General features: G+C 41.6%; 1 protein-coding gene and 1 long non-coding RNA gene across 7 annotated transcripts in view; one reads left to right on the top strand and one right to left on the bottom strand.

Moving 5' to 3' along the window:
* Positions 1 to 15,696, bottom strand: part of LOC105828597 (probable phospholipid-transporting ATPase IA) — a 32,311-nt gene extending 16,615 nt beyond the window's left edge. For 4 of the 6 annotated variants that reach the window (XM_036290651.1, XM_036290648.1, XM_036290652.1 and 1 more), the window contains exons 1-2: positions 14,915 to 15,694; positions 366 to 753 (exon numbers count right to left, since the gene is read on the bottom strand). In XM_036290651.1, coding sequence (XP_036146544.1) covers positions 366 to 753; positions 14,915 to 14,941 — 415 coding nt within the window. In that variant the 5' untranslated portion in view covers positions 14,942 to 15,694. Of the gene's footprint in view, positions 1 to 365; positions 754 to 14,914 lie in introns of all 6 variants that reach the window. The other 2 variants (XM_036290650.1, XM_036290649.1) reach the window with 2 other exon arrangements.
* Positions 760 to 11,384, top strand: LOC118646844. The gene is made up of 2 exons (XR_004964269.1): positions 760 to 2,684; positions 9,631 to 11,384. It is a non-coding gene; the product is annotated as an uncharacterized LOC118646844 (long non-coding RNA).
* Positions 15,697 to 15,758: the final 62 nt, after the last annotated feature.

The following is a 15,758-nucleotide window of genomic DNA, read 5'->3' as shown; positions in this document are numbered from 1 at the left end:
GACGACGCCGCGAACGCGAGGGGTGGCCTTTTTTGACCTACGACCGCTCAAACGGGGAACACCATCGATACACCGCGAGAGCTTCACCGCTGAAGCCTCGTCTTGCGCCGAGGACGAGGAAACTTTTAGAGCGTAGATTACTTGGATTAAATGTCCCAGACAAGATCCTCCAGGTTGGCCCTAACTCTCCGCAAATCACGGAATCCCGAGGTTGTCGGCGAAAAGCGTTACTTGCGAGCTTCAGCAACGGAATGCCGCTCGGCTTAAAGCGAGCCTCGCCCCGACAACGGTTTAATTTAGGGTTTAAGTTATCCAGGTCGCGCTAATTACAAGTAATTACTTAATTGTCGGATCAATTTACGCACCGTCGGAGTCCGGCGAGCCGGTCTCCTGCAGCTCGATGTGCTCCCGCCTCCTCCGTCTGCTGCTGCCGCGCGTGACCGGGTCCAGACGGAGGCCGATATTGTCGACATTATCGATGTCCCCGAGATTGATGGGACTGCCGATGATGAAGGGCCCGGTGGATTCCTGTTGTGCGTCGTCGTTCGCCCGGTTGGCCACGGGTGACGCGTTGCCGCTGCCGTCGTCGTCGTTGTTGTTGTTGTTGTTGTTGTTGCCGCCGCTGCCGTTGTGCAGGGGTGTGTCGTCCATATGGGGTATGGAAGAGAGATCCGGCGGGGTGAACGGTCGCAACGGTCCAGGACTGGGAACCCGGGGGTTCCCCCTGGCTGGTTGCATTGACTGTGCCGGCGCCTGCAATAACGAAATCGACGATCGATTTACTCGTGACCTTTCACCTCGCCGTGATGCCGCGACTACGTAAGAGGCGTGGACTGGTGGTTGTCAATGCGACAGCCTATTCATTACCGATTTCGATCGGTGAGGTGGAAAGTAGGAAAGGAAAGATATGACGCGGACGTTTCGAAGGCTCAATTTTTAATTTCTTAATCGATTGTTCAGCGTTATTTATAGATGCAATCTGTCATAATTTTTTTTTTTTTTTTTTTTCCAAAAACTTCTCGGGATACTTGATTGCTTACCAAAGCCGAGAAGTAATGAGAAAGCTTAGATCACACCTGATTAAAGACGGCATTGCTTCGATGATACACAGATGCCGTATATCATGCGTAAGTCGCAATCCCACAGGCAACAATAGCACGTATCTCGAATATCCGACCCTGAAAGGAATCGTGCCAATCTCTCAAACCGCGAAGTTTACGTCACGGTTCATTCACCCGCGATTGTTTCGCCGTACGCGTTACGTGTGTCACGTACCTCGTAGTCTACGAGGAACGAGGCTCCGTCCCGACAAGGTACAGCTGACGATTGAGCCTTGGTGACCTGATTTATTCGTTTCTTCGAATCTAATAGGAATTGGCGAGACTCGGAGCGAAATTGTTGAGTCACACGGTCGGAAATAAAAGTCTATAATATCCTATAGAAATCAAAAATCAGTTCAATTCTTTGTCGTCAGAAAAACTCTGATTTTTATAGGATCCTTTATTTTTATAAAAAAATCTTTAAGATGTTTGTACCACTTTGTCAAATCTTCTTCGCTTATAATAGAACAAAATTGAAATGATATTAGTAATTAGATGCTTTATATTTTCACTTGAATATATGAAAAAAAGTCTAAAAATATTATAAAATTAATTACTATGAAATAATGTAACATTTGATATTTAAAATAATTTGTCTATTATATAAGAATGAGAAAAAGTATCATATGGAGACTATAAGAATTCAATTGCAAAATACGAGCGGGATTTGAACCAACATCGCCGTTTGACTCGCCATCTGTTTTTAATTTAAAAATAAATGCGAAGATAGCTCGAGTAGCAGGTTTACCGTAGAATTACGCTCGACAGCATAATACGAGTGACATGATGTCGATGACTCATACCCGATGGCAAGCTCGACGATAATATTGCGCGACCATTGGCGCAGATGTAGATAACTTACTATACAAATATATACATGCATATTTAATATCTGTAACACTACGAGTACAAGCGGGATCGGTTATAACGGAATGCGAGTTTAACGGTGAGTGAGTAACGAGTATTTAATTAAGGTGACCTCGCCTTCGCCTCGTTAATGAACCCGTAAGAAAAATCGCGTGTTCCCTGCGATTTCATTTTGCCATGACCAAAATAGACGTATTTCGGGCCAAGTGCGAATGATTCATTTCGCGATTAACGGTGACGTTTCGTTGAAGCAAATTTTTTGTTCGCGTTCGTTTGCTCCAAACCCGGAGAGAGATTTCTTTCTCCATATCAATGATGAAATCTTAGGATAAGGAATACATAAGACGTTATGTAAGGCACATTGCGCTGTGTAACGGAGGCATACCTCGAAGATCTTGTGCGATTTTACGCGCGTTGGAACGGGAAAACCCGACACCACGTGCGTGTCGCGTGTGCCACGCACGTTCGTCTCTTCCGCGCGTGACTACGAATTGCTGGCTGCATTAAGTACGCGGCACGTTTAACGAATACCCGAACACTCGAGGACAAATGTGCATAGAGAAAAAGGACGGAGATATTGGGCGGAGATGAGAAGCCAAGTGTGCAGAGATAATTCGTTTCGGTGACCGCACGTGTGAGGAAAAAACAACAGATGAAAAGCAGAGTGTCACTTTTCTTGAATAGGAATCAGAAGACAGGCAGGTGTACGGTGTGTCGGTGAGGGAAAAGCTTATGTCAATTAAAAAGATCTGTTTTTTTTTTTCCCCCGGTGAATTTCGAGCTTGTTTGCACGGATGAGCGTTTCCGCTTGCGATTTACGGCGTAAATTCGCGGCGTTTGTTCCTGGTGAATCTAATCTAGTCGTGAGCGATCACCTGACAGGCGGACACGATGAATCGCTCGCTGCCACCGAGACGAATTAGACAGATCGTCATAATTATCACGTGTGACTTATATACTCACTACTGTTAAACGTCTTGTCCGAGGCTTATTTTTGCACCTCGTTTTGGAGGCTTCGGTCGATTCCACGTCGCGCCTCGCTTATTGTTCGCCTCGCCTTAGCGTTAATCAATCCACGACTGACACGGCCAGCGATTCATCGTCCAAGAAATTTGTCAGAGGTATCTTGTTGAATATCTTGCGTACACCTCACGCAAGGAGAAAAAAGTGTGCGTGCTTCAGATTAATCGAATCACTCGAATCACTTCGATATCGTATTGTGAGAAAGAGTAAAGAAAAAAGGGAAGATAAATTTCTTTCGACGAGGATTTTTATCCTTTTTCTCGTAGAAGCTCATAGATATGGAAGACTCTCGCGCGATAAAACGTACCGCGAATCAACGGGAACGATTGTCATCCAGTAATAAAAACATGGAGTAGTCAGACCAAGTCTCTGCCTTTATTTGGAAGATTGCTGAAATCTTGATCTTGAATCTTAGAATCTTATCTTATCAAGAAGCGTTGTATATAAAGTTGCTATCGAAAACTTTATAAAAATTGGTATTTATGAATTAAGGCACTTTTCTCGAGGGTGCGGGTAAAATCAGTTTTCTTTTCTAAATCCTTTCAATTGATTTTAATCATTAAAATTTAATGGACAATAGTTTAACGAAGGGACACGTTTGACTCCGCTCTTCTTCGCGACCTCAATTATATCTGCAGCGGAGCTGCAACTCTCGGAAAGAAGTCAACTGCAATCCATTGAGGCTCATTAAAATCTATTGAGCTCCATTTAAATCCGAGCGAATCGGTAACTGCAGCGCGCACACAATTGCGATAAATATTCAACAAAAATATTTTTTTCCCCCGAAGAATCTTTCAATGACTGAGAGACACTCGCTTCTATCACAATCAGCAAAGAGGCACATTTATTTATCACTGAATAAAAAAGAAATACACGCGGCACGCACTGGTCGACACTGGTCGGCAACGATGACGTTTTACTCGTCCGCGAATTTCTGTCGATTGCGAGTGTCCGAGAGAGTCACCGTCTTTTACATTGTCGATTTTTGCAAACGGTGGACGTTCGTCATGCAAATGACACCGAGCGACGTGCACGGCGGACGGGAGCGCATTTTTCCCCGAGGAACGTCCAGAAGTCACTGTAGAAATCCAACGTGACAGCGGGGAGGCACGGCCAATAGGAACGAGCGAAACGATCGATAGCGCAAGACACGAAGTTTCGACCTGATAAGATCGAGATTTCTGCGGCGCTCGCCGGCTGTTTGTGAGGTTTTATCGAGACAGTCACGACGACGGCGGCCGTCTCCGATAAGGCGGGCCTTCGATTAGGAAGGCCGACCCTCCGCTGATCGTATCTTACCGCAGGTGGAAGGAAAGAAAAAGAATCGCGCAACGTGTCCTTTTCAGGAAGAATAAAAATCGTAATATACACTGAGGGGGAAAAAAAGTAATTGATTCAACAAAACGTCTCGTTGCGGGCTGCCAACAAAAGATATACTTAATAATATTTGATGTCCATACAAGTACAACGGTCTCGATTGAATTATGATATGACGTTGATATTGCAATAGCATATATTATTGTATTGAGCATATATTTTGCTGGCAGCCCGCAACGAGACATTTTGTTGAATCAATTACTTTTTTTTCCCTAGTGTATATATCTGGACAATAAAATTGTTCGTGTCACAAGGAAGATATATCTACGAGAGAATTACTAAGCTTTTTATTTCTATTTGTGCACTTTGATGACTATTACTTGGAAAAAAAATTGACGATGTCGTGAATGTGATCCTTTATTTTTATCATTACATCGGTTGTTTCTTCTTTAATACATTGGATTTTTATTTGCTCGGAAGGAGAAGCATATTCCCTGGAATACCCCGCGGAACAATACAGGACAAAGTTAATAACGAATTCGCCAAACGGTGGATTGATTTCCAAAGTCCTTGATTTCCGGAGTCGGGGGTCCTTAATTATTTCTATTACCGTGATTGAACGCGACTTTAGTGACACCCGGCTGATAGAAGCTGATCGATCGCGGCGTGATCCTTCAATTTGACAAGCTTGAAATTTCACACTAATCGAATCTTACGATTTTATTATTTATTCCCCGAGATTCGGCGAGTCATTCGATATCTTTAGTAATAAAAATGATATTATATCTCGTAAAAATAAATCTTACGGATCATTCCTTTACACGTGTGTGTGTGTGTGTGTGTGTGTGTATCATATCTAAATATAGTCTCGACTTATTATCTCCAGTGACGCAAATTGCATGGCTCTAAAATGGAAAACTGTCGTCTACAAGCTTTCATTCTTGTCGCGCGTCATATTAAAATGTAATACGATAACAGTGGCGTTACAGGGAAAATTTGATGCACGTGCTGCTTCCCAAGGACCCGACGACAATTCCCAGACGAAGAGACGCGGAGTCATCAATAACGTAAACGCATACGCGATGGCGAGCGAAAAGCACGATGATAGAGTGCAAAATGGTCGATCGTATCGACGATGCCTCTCCGCGACAAGGCCATCGTAGATCGCCAGAATCGTCAGCGGTAAAGAGTCTTTGAATAATTGAATTTTATCGAGTTGATAATGAGGCAGCAGAGCGCGGTCATTTCGGATGTATTATAAAAGACTGCCCTTTCCCAAGCGGATCATTAGAACGCCACCCTCGCTCCCTTTCGAAAAAAGCGTCACGATCCGCGACGAAAATGTCATCCAACGGAAATGTCGGGAGGCTCCCAGGAGTGCTGCCTTTTCGCGCAAAACGTCCTTGTGTGCGCAAAATAGCGCATCGACCAGCGTGGACGTAACATAATTGTCTCCGTTACCGAGCGTATCGGGCGAGCGCGATCGCAAATTACGTGAGCTTCCGGCGCACGACGACGCACGCTAATAAGCGCCATAATTAGCGTGACGCGATAAACGCGACATGTAAAACGTAACAGTTCCCGGGAACGTGCACGATTTTTTTTTTTCCTTTCAACGTAACGCAACGATTTTAACGAGCGATACTCCCTCGCCGCGTATTATCGAGCGCCGGGCGCCGTTTAACCCGAGACCTGATCACCTGGGGGTTGTTCTTCTTACATCCCAGCGTCGGAGAAATGAAGAACACGTCACAGTAAATTTTTTTTACCGTTCCAATATCGTACCTACGTTTCATGCAAGGATTCCGAGACTCAATTTACAAGAGAAACAAGTTATGATTCATAGTATCGATCTGTTGAAACTGGCTGGGCTTAGAAAACACCCCAGGTGATCGTCGATCAAATATGATAGAGTTTATAAATTTCAAATGGTAATGTGATTTTTTTTAAATGAGGTTTGAGTTAAAAAGTATTTATATATACGCTATTAATAATATAATTTTTATATAATGCAAAAGGTTTGTATTACTATTGTTTTTATAAACGTTTATTTTTATTGTTATTGGAAAACTTCATACAATCGTTGTCTTTATAATATAATAAACAAAGATAACAAAATATATTATTTTCAATAATTTTAGAGGAGCAAATGTAGTATGAATAACTTTATATGATAAAGACTTATTTTAAATTTCTATAAATTGAATGTCATATAATACACTTGATTCTTTTCTGATAATTTTCTTTATAAATTTTTAAATATACAAGTCCAACGAAAACTCGTAATATAAAAACATTTATTCATTTCTACATTTTTTATAAATACTGTCATAAGCTAATGAGTTTTTTTATTTGTTTAATATTTTCTTGGTTTCTCCTCCTTTTTTTCAGAAAACAATGATTAAATTTATATCCTTAGATATTGATAAATTAAAAAAATCAAGAATACATAATATAATTGAAAATAATTTTTAATTAGAAAGAGATGTAAAATAAAAAAATGACTATTCCCGGGTTAAATCCTTCGCGGAAGGAACTTCAGTTTATTCTATACAAAATTCGAATATTCTACAAACAAGACTCTTCGGCCGGGATCAAACGAAATCTTCCCCTCCAAAAACGGATGAAGAGGCGCGGCCGTCAACATCGTCGCGTAAGAGCATTGATTACGCTCGCGGTAAGGTGTGTGCCGTTACACGTGCGGGTGTTTGCGAATGATAATGACGAATCCATCGATAGCCCGCACGTAACGCCACACCCTTCCACGAAATGAGGCCGTACGACCTTTGCCATTATCGTAGGTGCTGGCAGGGCGAAATTAGTCTGGCGCAAAGACTCCGCTTAACTCCCAGGACGAGTGTGATCGGCCGGATATCGACAATTTCCCGCAGACCGTAATTTCTATCGTTGCAAAATCAAATTAACCGCAGTAACTGTGACGATAATACAACTCTTGCATGACAATAGATGTATAAAATTCAATTAATAGCTTTGGATTAGACCGCGCAAGAGTGTAAACACACAAATAAAAGCAGCTACTACATCTAATATTATTTTATATTGTTATCTCAAGTGCACGGAAGAAGAATTTCTCTCAAATTAAAACTTATGTATTCAAATTAATCCTTGTTTTATATATAAGCAATAATATATAATCTTCTTAGAAGAATTTGAAAATCTTGAATTTCAAGATATCATAGTCTTATTTCAATACTACAAGTATTATTTTAAAAATATGATATAATTGTTTTGATAATTTTATTCTAAGAAAATTATAATCTTCGATTTAAACATGTAGAATATTTTCTATCCAATATTTTTCTTTTCTATTCAAGAAAATTATTCTTAAATAACAAGAATATTATTTTCTTGGTTAAACTATATAAAATTTTGAAATAAGTCTTCATTCAAGTAAATATTTTTGATTTAACGCGATATAATCTCATTTCAAGATTTCCGTTTTGAAACTGGAGATATTGTCAAAACAAGAATATTCTTTTTTTCTGTGTACGCTCCGAGCATCGTCGGGAATAAAATGCAATCATAAATGAAATCGTCAATTTAATAATGAAACCACAAGCACCTGAGGAAATAGAATTCATTGCAAAAAATTCTTTATTTACATATTTGTGTGTTTTTAACTAATAAAATTCTTTCAATTTGTGTCGCTCGAAAACTCGTGCGAGATTGAAAAACTTGAAAGCGAATTTTCTTCCTCCTAAGACCGCACACACGATACGCGTCTCCCAAGGCGAAACCGCAGTGAAAATCGAAGACGAGGCCGCGCGTCAGGGTGGGAAGCACAGATTTGTCTTGGGACACGAGCGTGGCACGCGGTGATAAACGGCAGCCGAACACTTACGAAACTTCTGCGTCGACGATTATGTAAGCCGCCACCGCCGTCGTCGTCGTCGTCGCGCAACACACGTCTTTACTACCCGGGCGTTACTAACTTCTCTTACTCCCGAGCGCGAATCTAACTCTAAATTCACAGCGGGGGCCGGCTTCGGGGCTCGCGTGACACGACGAAACGTCGTCCGTCACGGACGAAATTTGTGCGTGCACGTCGAGCGGCGACTTTTCAACATCCCGCGTGCGGCGATGGATTCGCCGGGGAAGGAGGAGGAGGAGGGCTTCTATCGGCGACATTTGGGTCAAGTATCCAGGGCGCCGGCCACACCCCGTGAAAACCACACAAAGTTCGGCGGCACAATCGTCTTCCTGTCTCGTCGATTTATCCCCCTGGCCGCCTCGGCTAATGAAAAGCAATCATTGGCGTCGGGGATATGTACATCCGATCCGATAACTATCGAGAGGAATGTGTTCCTCTCGAAAGAATTGGAAGATCGTAAATCGAATGCACGGTGTATAAATCGAACCGGCGAGGGATCGTTTATCGATTTTCTCAGCGGTAAAATTGATATTTTTCTGGGAGGAAGGATCTCTAGTTTCCGTCGGGAAATGGACCTTCCAGACTCGTATTTTCCTGATCCTCAACACACTCGACCGTTGCAAGTGAACTTTAATCGTGGCGGTCGAGAGTGAAGAATACCTTCGAAAGCTCGTGAAACATTTCAATTGCCAACTCAGACAAATAGGGATTACTCGAAAACACACGGGGTTGAACATATGGAGCAACGCGTCGAGCCGCACGCCGCTGCGAATAACGCCGGATTTAATTGTGTAAACATTGAATAGTTTATTCGCGTGGAAAATCGAATTAGACCACGGAGCCGATCGCCACTCGTCACTCGTGACATAATATTTGCGCACTCTCGGTCGAGAAAATAATTGAGGATGTTAACTCCAAATTACATTAGTCGGAAAATTCTTAACGCAGTCTTCTCCATCAATACTTAACGCAAATAGTTTCGAAAGAAATTGTTAATAATATCAAGACTCCATACTTGCATTTTTCTCCGATCAAATTAATGTTTATCTACGGAAATAAATTAATTTTTCTTGTAGAACCAGGCATAAAAAATAAATAAGAAATATTAAAATGCCTTTATATAAATTAACTATAAGTATAAATAAGCCAATAAAAATAATAAAATTGTATATAATATAAAAATTATTTCGCGATATACTAAACACAATTATATTATTTTGACACTTAGAATTTGTGCGTTTTACTGGCCTAATTATATTTATTTTGTTGTTGATTTGTGTACAAGCCACTTGATGTTTTTGTTTCGCATTCTTCATTAATTTTTTAATATAAATATGCTCTGCAAGAAAAATCAATTTGTTCTCAGAAACATTTATTTCCTTTTCGAGCCCTTTGTAATTATCCTTTTTTTCACCCTCAAATTTGTCACAGGGGAGAAATTAAGCGTATAACACAGACCACCGTGACATCGGCGTGGATTCATGGAACACGTTATAACGGCCGCTCCCATTCTTCACAAAAATAAACCGATAAAATTGGAACGTACAGAATGAAAAGCTGGTCGGTGCGTTTAGCTCACGCAAGAGGAATCGGACTTCACCCCCCGTTCTGGATATTAAAAGTACTCCGGGGACAGGATGGCCAAGAGGACGTTAATTAATTCAGCGGCGCAGCGGTCAGCTAATTGCACGGTATGCGACATATATGGGACATTTTAATTAGAGTGAATTCCTGCTCTGGGACAATGTATAAGATCATATCGCACACCCACGCACAATCAAGATAGCGCAATAATCATTCGGTGAAATCAAGATGTTAGATAAAAAAGACAGGGGACGAAATATAATCCAACGCGCGGTATACATATAGACGAATTAATTTGCCGAGTATTTACCGAGAACGCGAAAAATAAAAGCAGGGCAGATAAAGGCCGAAAGTTCTCAACCTATACGCTAGACGAGAAACCAGACTTCTGAAGGCATTAACCGAGTTTCTAATCTTACGTGACAATTCCACAAATAACAGAAGAAAGAAAGTTCCGAACAGATAGCGATACGTGAAACAGTGTAATACTGTTAATCTCTTTCTCTTGGGACGGATTCAGTAAACCTACGATCGCGTAAATAAAGCACTCTTTCATGATTATCTCGGGACATAGCAGATTATTACATTACTTTCTTTCACTTTGCGCTACCAGTCGCGGATTATCTCGGCTCCGAGATAAGGGCTGAATTCGGAGAACGCGCTGTCAGCGCTACTGCATTATTTAATTTTTCATTAGACACAACAAAATAAGGACAGTATAGAAACACAATCCGCTGTCCATGAGAATTAATTCCGTGCGCAGGGCAACAAGTCACAGTCGGCGTTCCGGATTTAACACGACGGCCGTTATTTTATCGATCATCCGCGAAAGCGTGGTTATTTCCCGCAAGGCCGCGGATTCAGGCATTCTGAATGGAAGAAACGCGATTCCATCGATACGTGGGAAAGCATCGGCAGGGAAAAAAAGAGCTGCTCGCGTTCAAACAAACGAGCCGGTGCTCGTTCACAGCGAGCAAAGACATTGCCTGCCTCATCACGAGATCGTGAATCTGCGAGGTATCCCTCTCCCCGTATAATTGCATAACATGCCGTGGACGAAAAATTCAACTTGATTAAATTTCTTCTGTTCAAGTATTTGTGCAACTGAAATACATAAATGTTGGTAATGAAAAAATTTAATCAAGTTGAAAAGTTTAGTCAAATTAGTAACTTTTTTCCTCAGTAGGTCAAAACAAGATCCAACTTTGCAAGTTTTTATGAGAAAGCGAAAAGCGATAGGTAGAGAAATCGTGTTTAATTCATTGTAAAAATATTTTTCTTTATTTGTAACATATAAATTTTATTAAGAAATATTTAATATAAAATAGCGACGCTATTCAAGTTTTCCTAAATCATATATTTATATATATTTTTTTTTTAAATAACACAAATGACACAAATTGAAGCATAAATCTAATGTTTGACCGTAGCTGCTTTTCGAAATATTACCTTTGAATAAAATGGCAGCTGGTCAAAGTCAATATAACGGTTTTTCACTAGAAATTTTTGTTCATTTTTTGACTGCAACAAAAAACTAAGCATCGTAAAAAAAAAGTCAAATACTACCCAAGTCAAATACTATAGTTTCTAAAAAAAAAAAAGTATAAAATTCCAAGTCGATTTGTCGAGCCATTTTTAAACATAGTCATGTCTTTTGAAAGCATAATTTGAAAAACTCGAGTAGACGTAATTATTTTTTAATAACGTTTAAATGCCAAGTAAAGAAAAGTACGGCCTTCACAATGGAATAAATGCGACCTCCCCATCTCCTTCCGATTTTCCACAAAAAATTCGCAAAGTTATACTCTCGTTTTGTCCCGCTTTAGATTATCATACCTCCTTAATTCTCGCGTGCCATTGGTGTTGGCTTGCACGCTCGATATTTCGGTGCAAGATCGATACACACGGACGGAGTAAATAGCATCGATATATCATATCGGATTTAAGTACGACCGTGGTGTGCCCGCGCAACACCACGAGCCGCACAAAGACGCCGACAATCGCTTGCGCCGCCCGGCCAGGTCAGGGAGATCGATGCATTATGCAACAAGTAGTCAGTTGCCGCAGGCGTTGCGCTTTGGGAAGTCGCGTGGAAATTCCACGAATGTCCCGGCGGATGCAAAATTGCCGGCCGGGACGACAAGAGCGCGATAGAGAGTATTCCCTTCCTCGGCGCGCCTCTGCTCGCCTCAATGTCGAACACGCGCCTGATAAATTTATCGGCAAATTTATCGTCCGAGGTTTTCGCGAGACAATTCAATTGTCATCGCGAAACTAAACTGTTAAATGCATGCAGTCACGCGAGGAAGCATCGTCGCTTGGCGTCTATTTTCAATTCATCATTCACGAGTTATAACCGGGGAGAACTAGAAATCGTTCTCTAATGTCTATTTTTGTCAAGTGTCTATTTATTTTAATCTCGATTAAACTTACTGTTTACTCTTTTTTTATCATACCTGAAAAAAAGATAGAAAGTAAATCAAAATTAAGTTAATTCTTTAATGTATCAGATAAAGTAGAATTATACACTGATAACGCCTGCTTAGAGTGTGAATCGAATTTTCTGAAGAAAAACTAAAAAAAGATAGAAAGTAAATCAAAATTAAATTAATCTACGGGCCTAGATTAAATTATTAAGTAATGCCCAGAATTTATCAGCATGGATAAGCATTAATTCCCGTTGCAATTTGGATTACGAGTATAAAGCACACAGACAGAAATTATGCCACAAGTGTTCTGTATCCGATATTGAATTAATCACCGACTAATTAATTGACAAGTCAATCGGAGTTGGATCGAAGTCGCCCTAACGTTCAGTTTCTGCTGGTGTAGATTAATTTTCAATCTCAGTTTAACTTACTTTTTATCTAATTTCAAGAAATTAAAATAATAAGTTAGATTGAGATTAACTCTTTCACAACGGGATTATTCAAAAATCAATTTTCAACAAAAGTTTTTCTTCAGAAAATTCGATTCACACTCAAAATAGACGCTATCAGTGTCTAATTCTAATTCTACTTCATCTGACACATTAAAGAATTAATAAAAAGATAAAATTCGCCATAAATACATGAGAATATTGCGAATCGAGATTACAGAATAGATTTTGCAAAACTGAACTAATTTTTATTCTCCCAGTTGTTTATTATGGAATTAAGAACGCCGAGCTTTTTTTTTCTTCATGCAGATGCTAATCAGGGGGTTTCAATAAAATTTTGTAATTACACCACACGTAATTATAAGATTAACTGAATAAGAGCACTGCGTGCACATGTCCTCAAGATATAAAAGTTTTTTTACACGCCAATTTTCAAAATTAAATTATCCTATACTACTAGGGAATTGAAATTTTTGAGAGGCTCTCTTAGAGCCTTGCGTTCTAAAATTAATGTTAACCGCAAAGGAGTTCTTGAAAAATCCTTAAGAGTTTAGTTTCTCAAAGAAGTAGACTGAAGACATTTTCATCCAACTTTCACCTGGTAATGATGCGAAACGCATTAGCTCGGGGACACCATGTGTAAGCGTATAGTAAGCTGACGCGAGTTGACGTTGCGTGTGTAAACGGCATCGAAAAAGGAATGCGTTTCGTGATACTAAAGATCTTTCCCGATTGCGAAGTATCATATGAAATGCATAATGCAAAATCTACACGTAATAGTTTCGAGCACGCTCAAGCCAAATTTTATGCCTATCGTTATTTCCAGCAATGTAGAATAAATAATAATCAGAGAATATAGACCGAGATTTGAAAACACAACTAATTAAAGACAGGTTTCATTCGGTCGTAGCTCAAATCTTTGTGCTAATATTTCTTAAGTGATTTTGTAACATATATCTTTCCAAGTCCATTAAACCGCAGTGAATAAATTTTTAGTCTTGAAAACACAATTATAATATAAAAAAATATTAATATCATTTAATATTATATTAATTTTAAAATCAATTTAATAAATATTAATACTAACAAAGCATCTGTTGAAGAATATAGATTAACTTTAATCTCTATTTAATTTATTCTTTATTAGAGATTTATTTTTTATGCCAACTATTCGATTCGGATTTCAATCTACGATTTGAGTCCAAGTTATTCGAATCTAAAAGATTTAAATACGAATTATAAACATTGGCAATCTTATAAAATTATGTCTAAAATGACTTTACATCATATAATCAATATTATTTTTTTTTTACTGTACAGAAATCTTCATTAATTATATGTTAATAATATTCGACCTAAAATAATAATTAAAAATGTTAATTAAAAGTTTCAACGATTCGATTCGAAACGAGGAAATAAAATTCGTTTTCTCCTCGTCATCATTAAAACCCTGGCGTCTACATACTCATTAGCCTTTCAGAATTGGAAAAAAGATAAGAAGCAAGTTGAATCGAGATCTGCATCGGTAGAAATGCATATTAGAGCGAGAATGTCAAGGATAACGCCTAATAAATATTTAGCAGAACCAAGTATTGTTCGCTGGCGTGTACGCTCCTCGGTATGGGAAAAAAAAAGGCGGCACGATCCTGTAACGGGACCTTCGTCGTTCACGACGCCCTGAAAATAACGGCTGTAAATAAACCGGCGTAATCTCGGGGGCTTGTGCGATATACAGCTAAGAGCCTTGCGCTCGGGAAAAGTGCACGTTTACTTCGCAGAGGGAAGGGAAATTGCCTAGTTTCGCCGTCAAGGCCGACCGACGGCTCTAGACTCGCGTCGCCGTCGTCGATTTAGGACGGGCTTCGATCAAACTTGCGATATCAGCTTAATCGAGGATTAAATCGACCGCGTTATTAGATTTCCATGTAATTTCGCGCCGTCGGAATCTCTCCACACGTGTCAGGCGACCGAAAAAAAAAAGAATTGATCCCACCTGCACATCGCCACGGTAAACCGGGCGCAAAATCGGCTCGGCGAGTGAATCGCGGAGCTCGTCATCTTTATCAGCTGTCCCTACGTAGGACAGCCGTCCCCTTCATCCCGCGCTTGACAGCTCCCGCGTTCTAACCTCAAACCCCCGTGCACGCTACGGCGGGGGGAAAACACAGAGGCAACAGGAGCGGGGGGGGGGGAGGGTGGAGAAAAGGGATGACGCGAGAAAGGGAGGAAAGAGAGTATAAACAAAACACTTACCCGTGCGTGGTCGCGTTTTCGCCGCATTTCGCTGTGCCGTCGCGCGCGTGCCACCGCCGACGACAGCTCGTCGGCATTTCACCGCGTCGTCGGGAGATGAACTCCGTGCGCGTTACTCCGAGGAAGCGGAGGGCCGTCGCCGTCGCCGTCGCCGTCGTCGCCGCCGCCGTCGCCGTCACGCCGCAGCACGCGGGCACGCACGACGCGGACACGCGGAACACCGCGGCACGCGAGAGGCGCGAGCGCGCGGGCCGCTGCCTCGCGGCCGCATGGGGTGATCGGCACGCACGCTCCTCGCGTTGCCTCGTATCCTCCGACACTGACAGCCCACGCGGACCGGGTCGAGAACGACGATGATAACCCCCGCTGGGGGGGAAACCGCCTCTTCTCGCGCGTCCCTCTTTTTTTTTTCTTCTCCGTTCGAATCTCTCGCCGCGGTAGGTCGAACGTGAGACGCGCGCGATACGCCGCGGGACTGTCCGCTCGCGATCCGCGGCGGACTGCTTTGCTCGCGCGGGAGTCGCGGGAGAGCGAACCTCGCTCGAGAGGCCCGCGCGTCGTAGTAGGCGTTGATGACGATGACGGCCCGACCCGGCGTGGACTAGATACCGACTAGATACTAAAGACCAGTAAAGACCACCTGCAAAGACGGCGAGACCATTTAATTATTAATTCCTCGTGGAGTGTCATAGGCGGGAAACGCGACCCCGCTGATCCTCCTCGGTGCGCGCCAGGTAGCAGCAGCTGTCGATCGATCGCCGTAGCCCATTTGTTGGCGAACCGTCGCGTTGCACGTACACACGGAGAAAAGCCCGATAGCGCGACTATCCCCCGGGCCTCCTTC

Source organism: Monomorium pharaonis, chromosome 8, assembly GCF_013373865.1.
Source record: "Monomorium pharaonis isolate MP-MQ-018 chromosome 8, ASM1337386v2, whole genome shotgun sequence".
In the NCBI taxonomy this organism is placed as follows: Eukaryota; Metazoa; Arthropoda; class Insecta; order Hymenoptera; family Formicidae; genus Monomorium; species Monomorium pharaonis.
The sequence above is the reverse complement of the archived record's forward strand: the minus strand, read 5'-3'. Positions and strand labels throughout refer to the sequence as shown.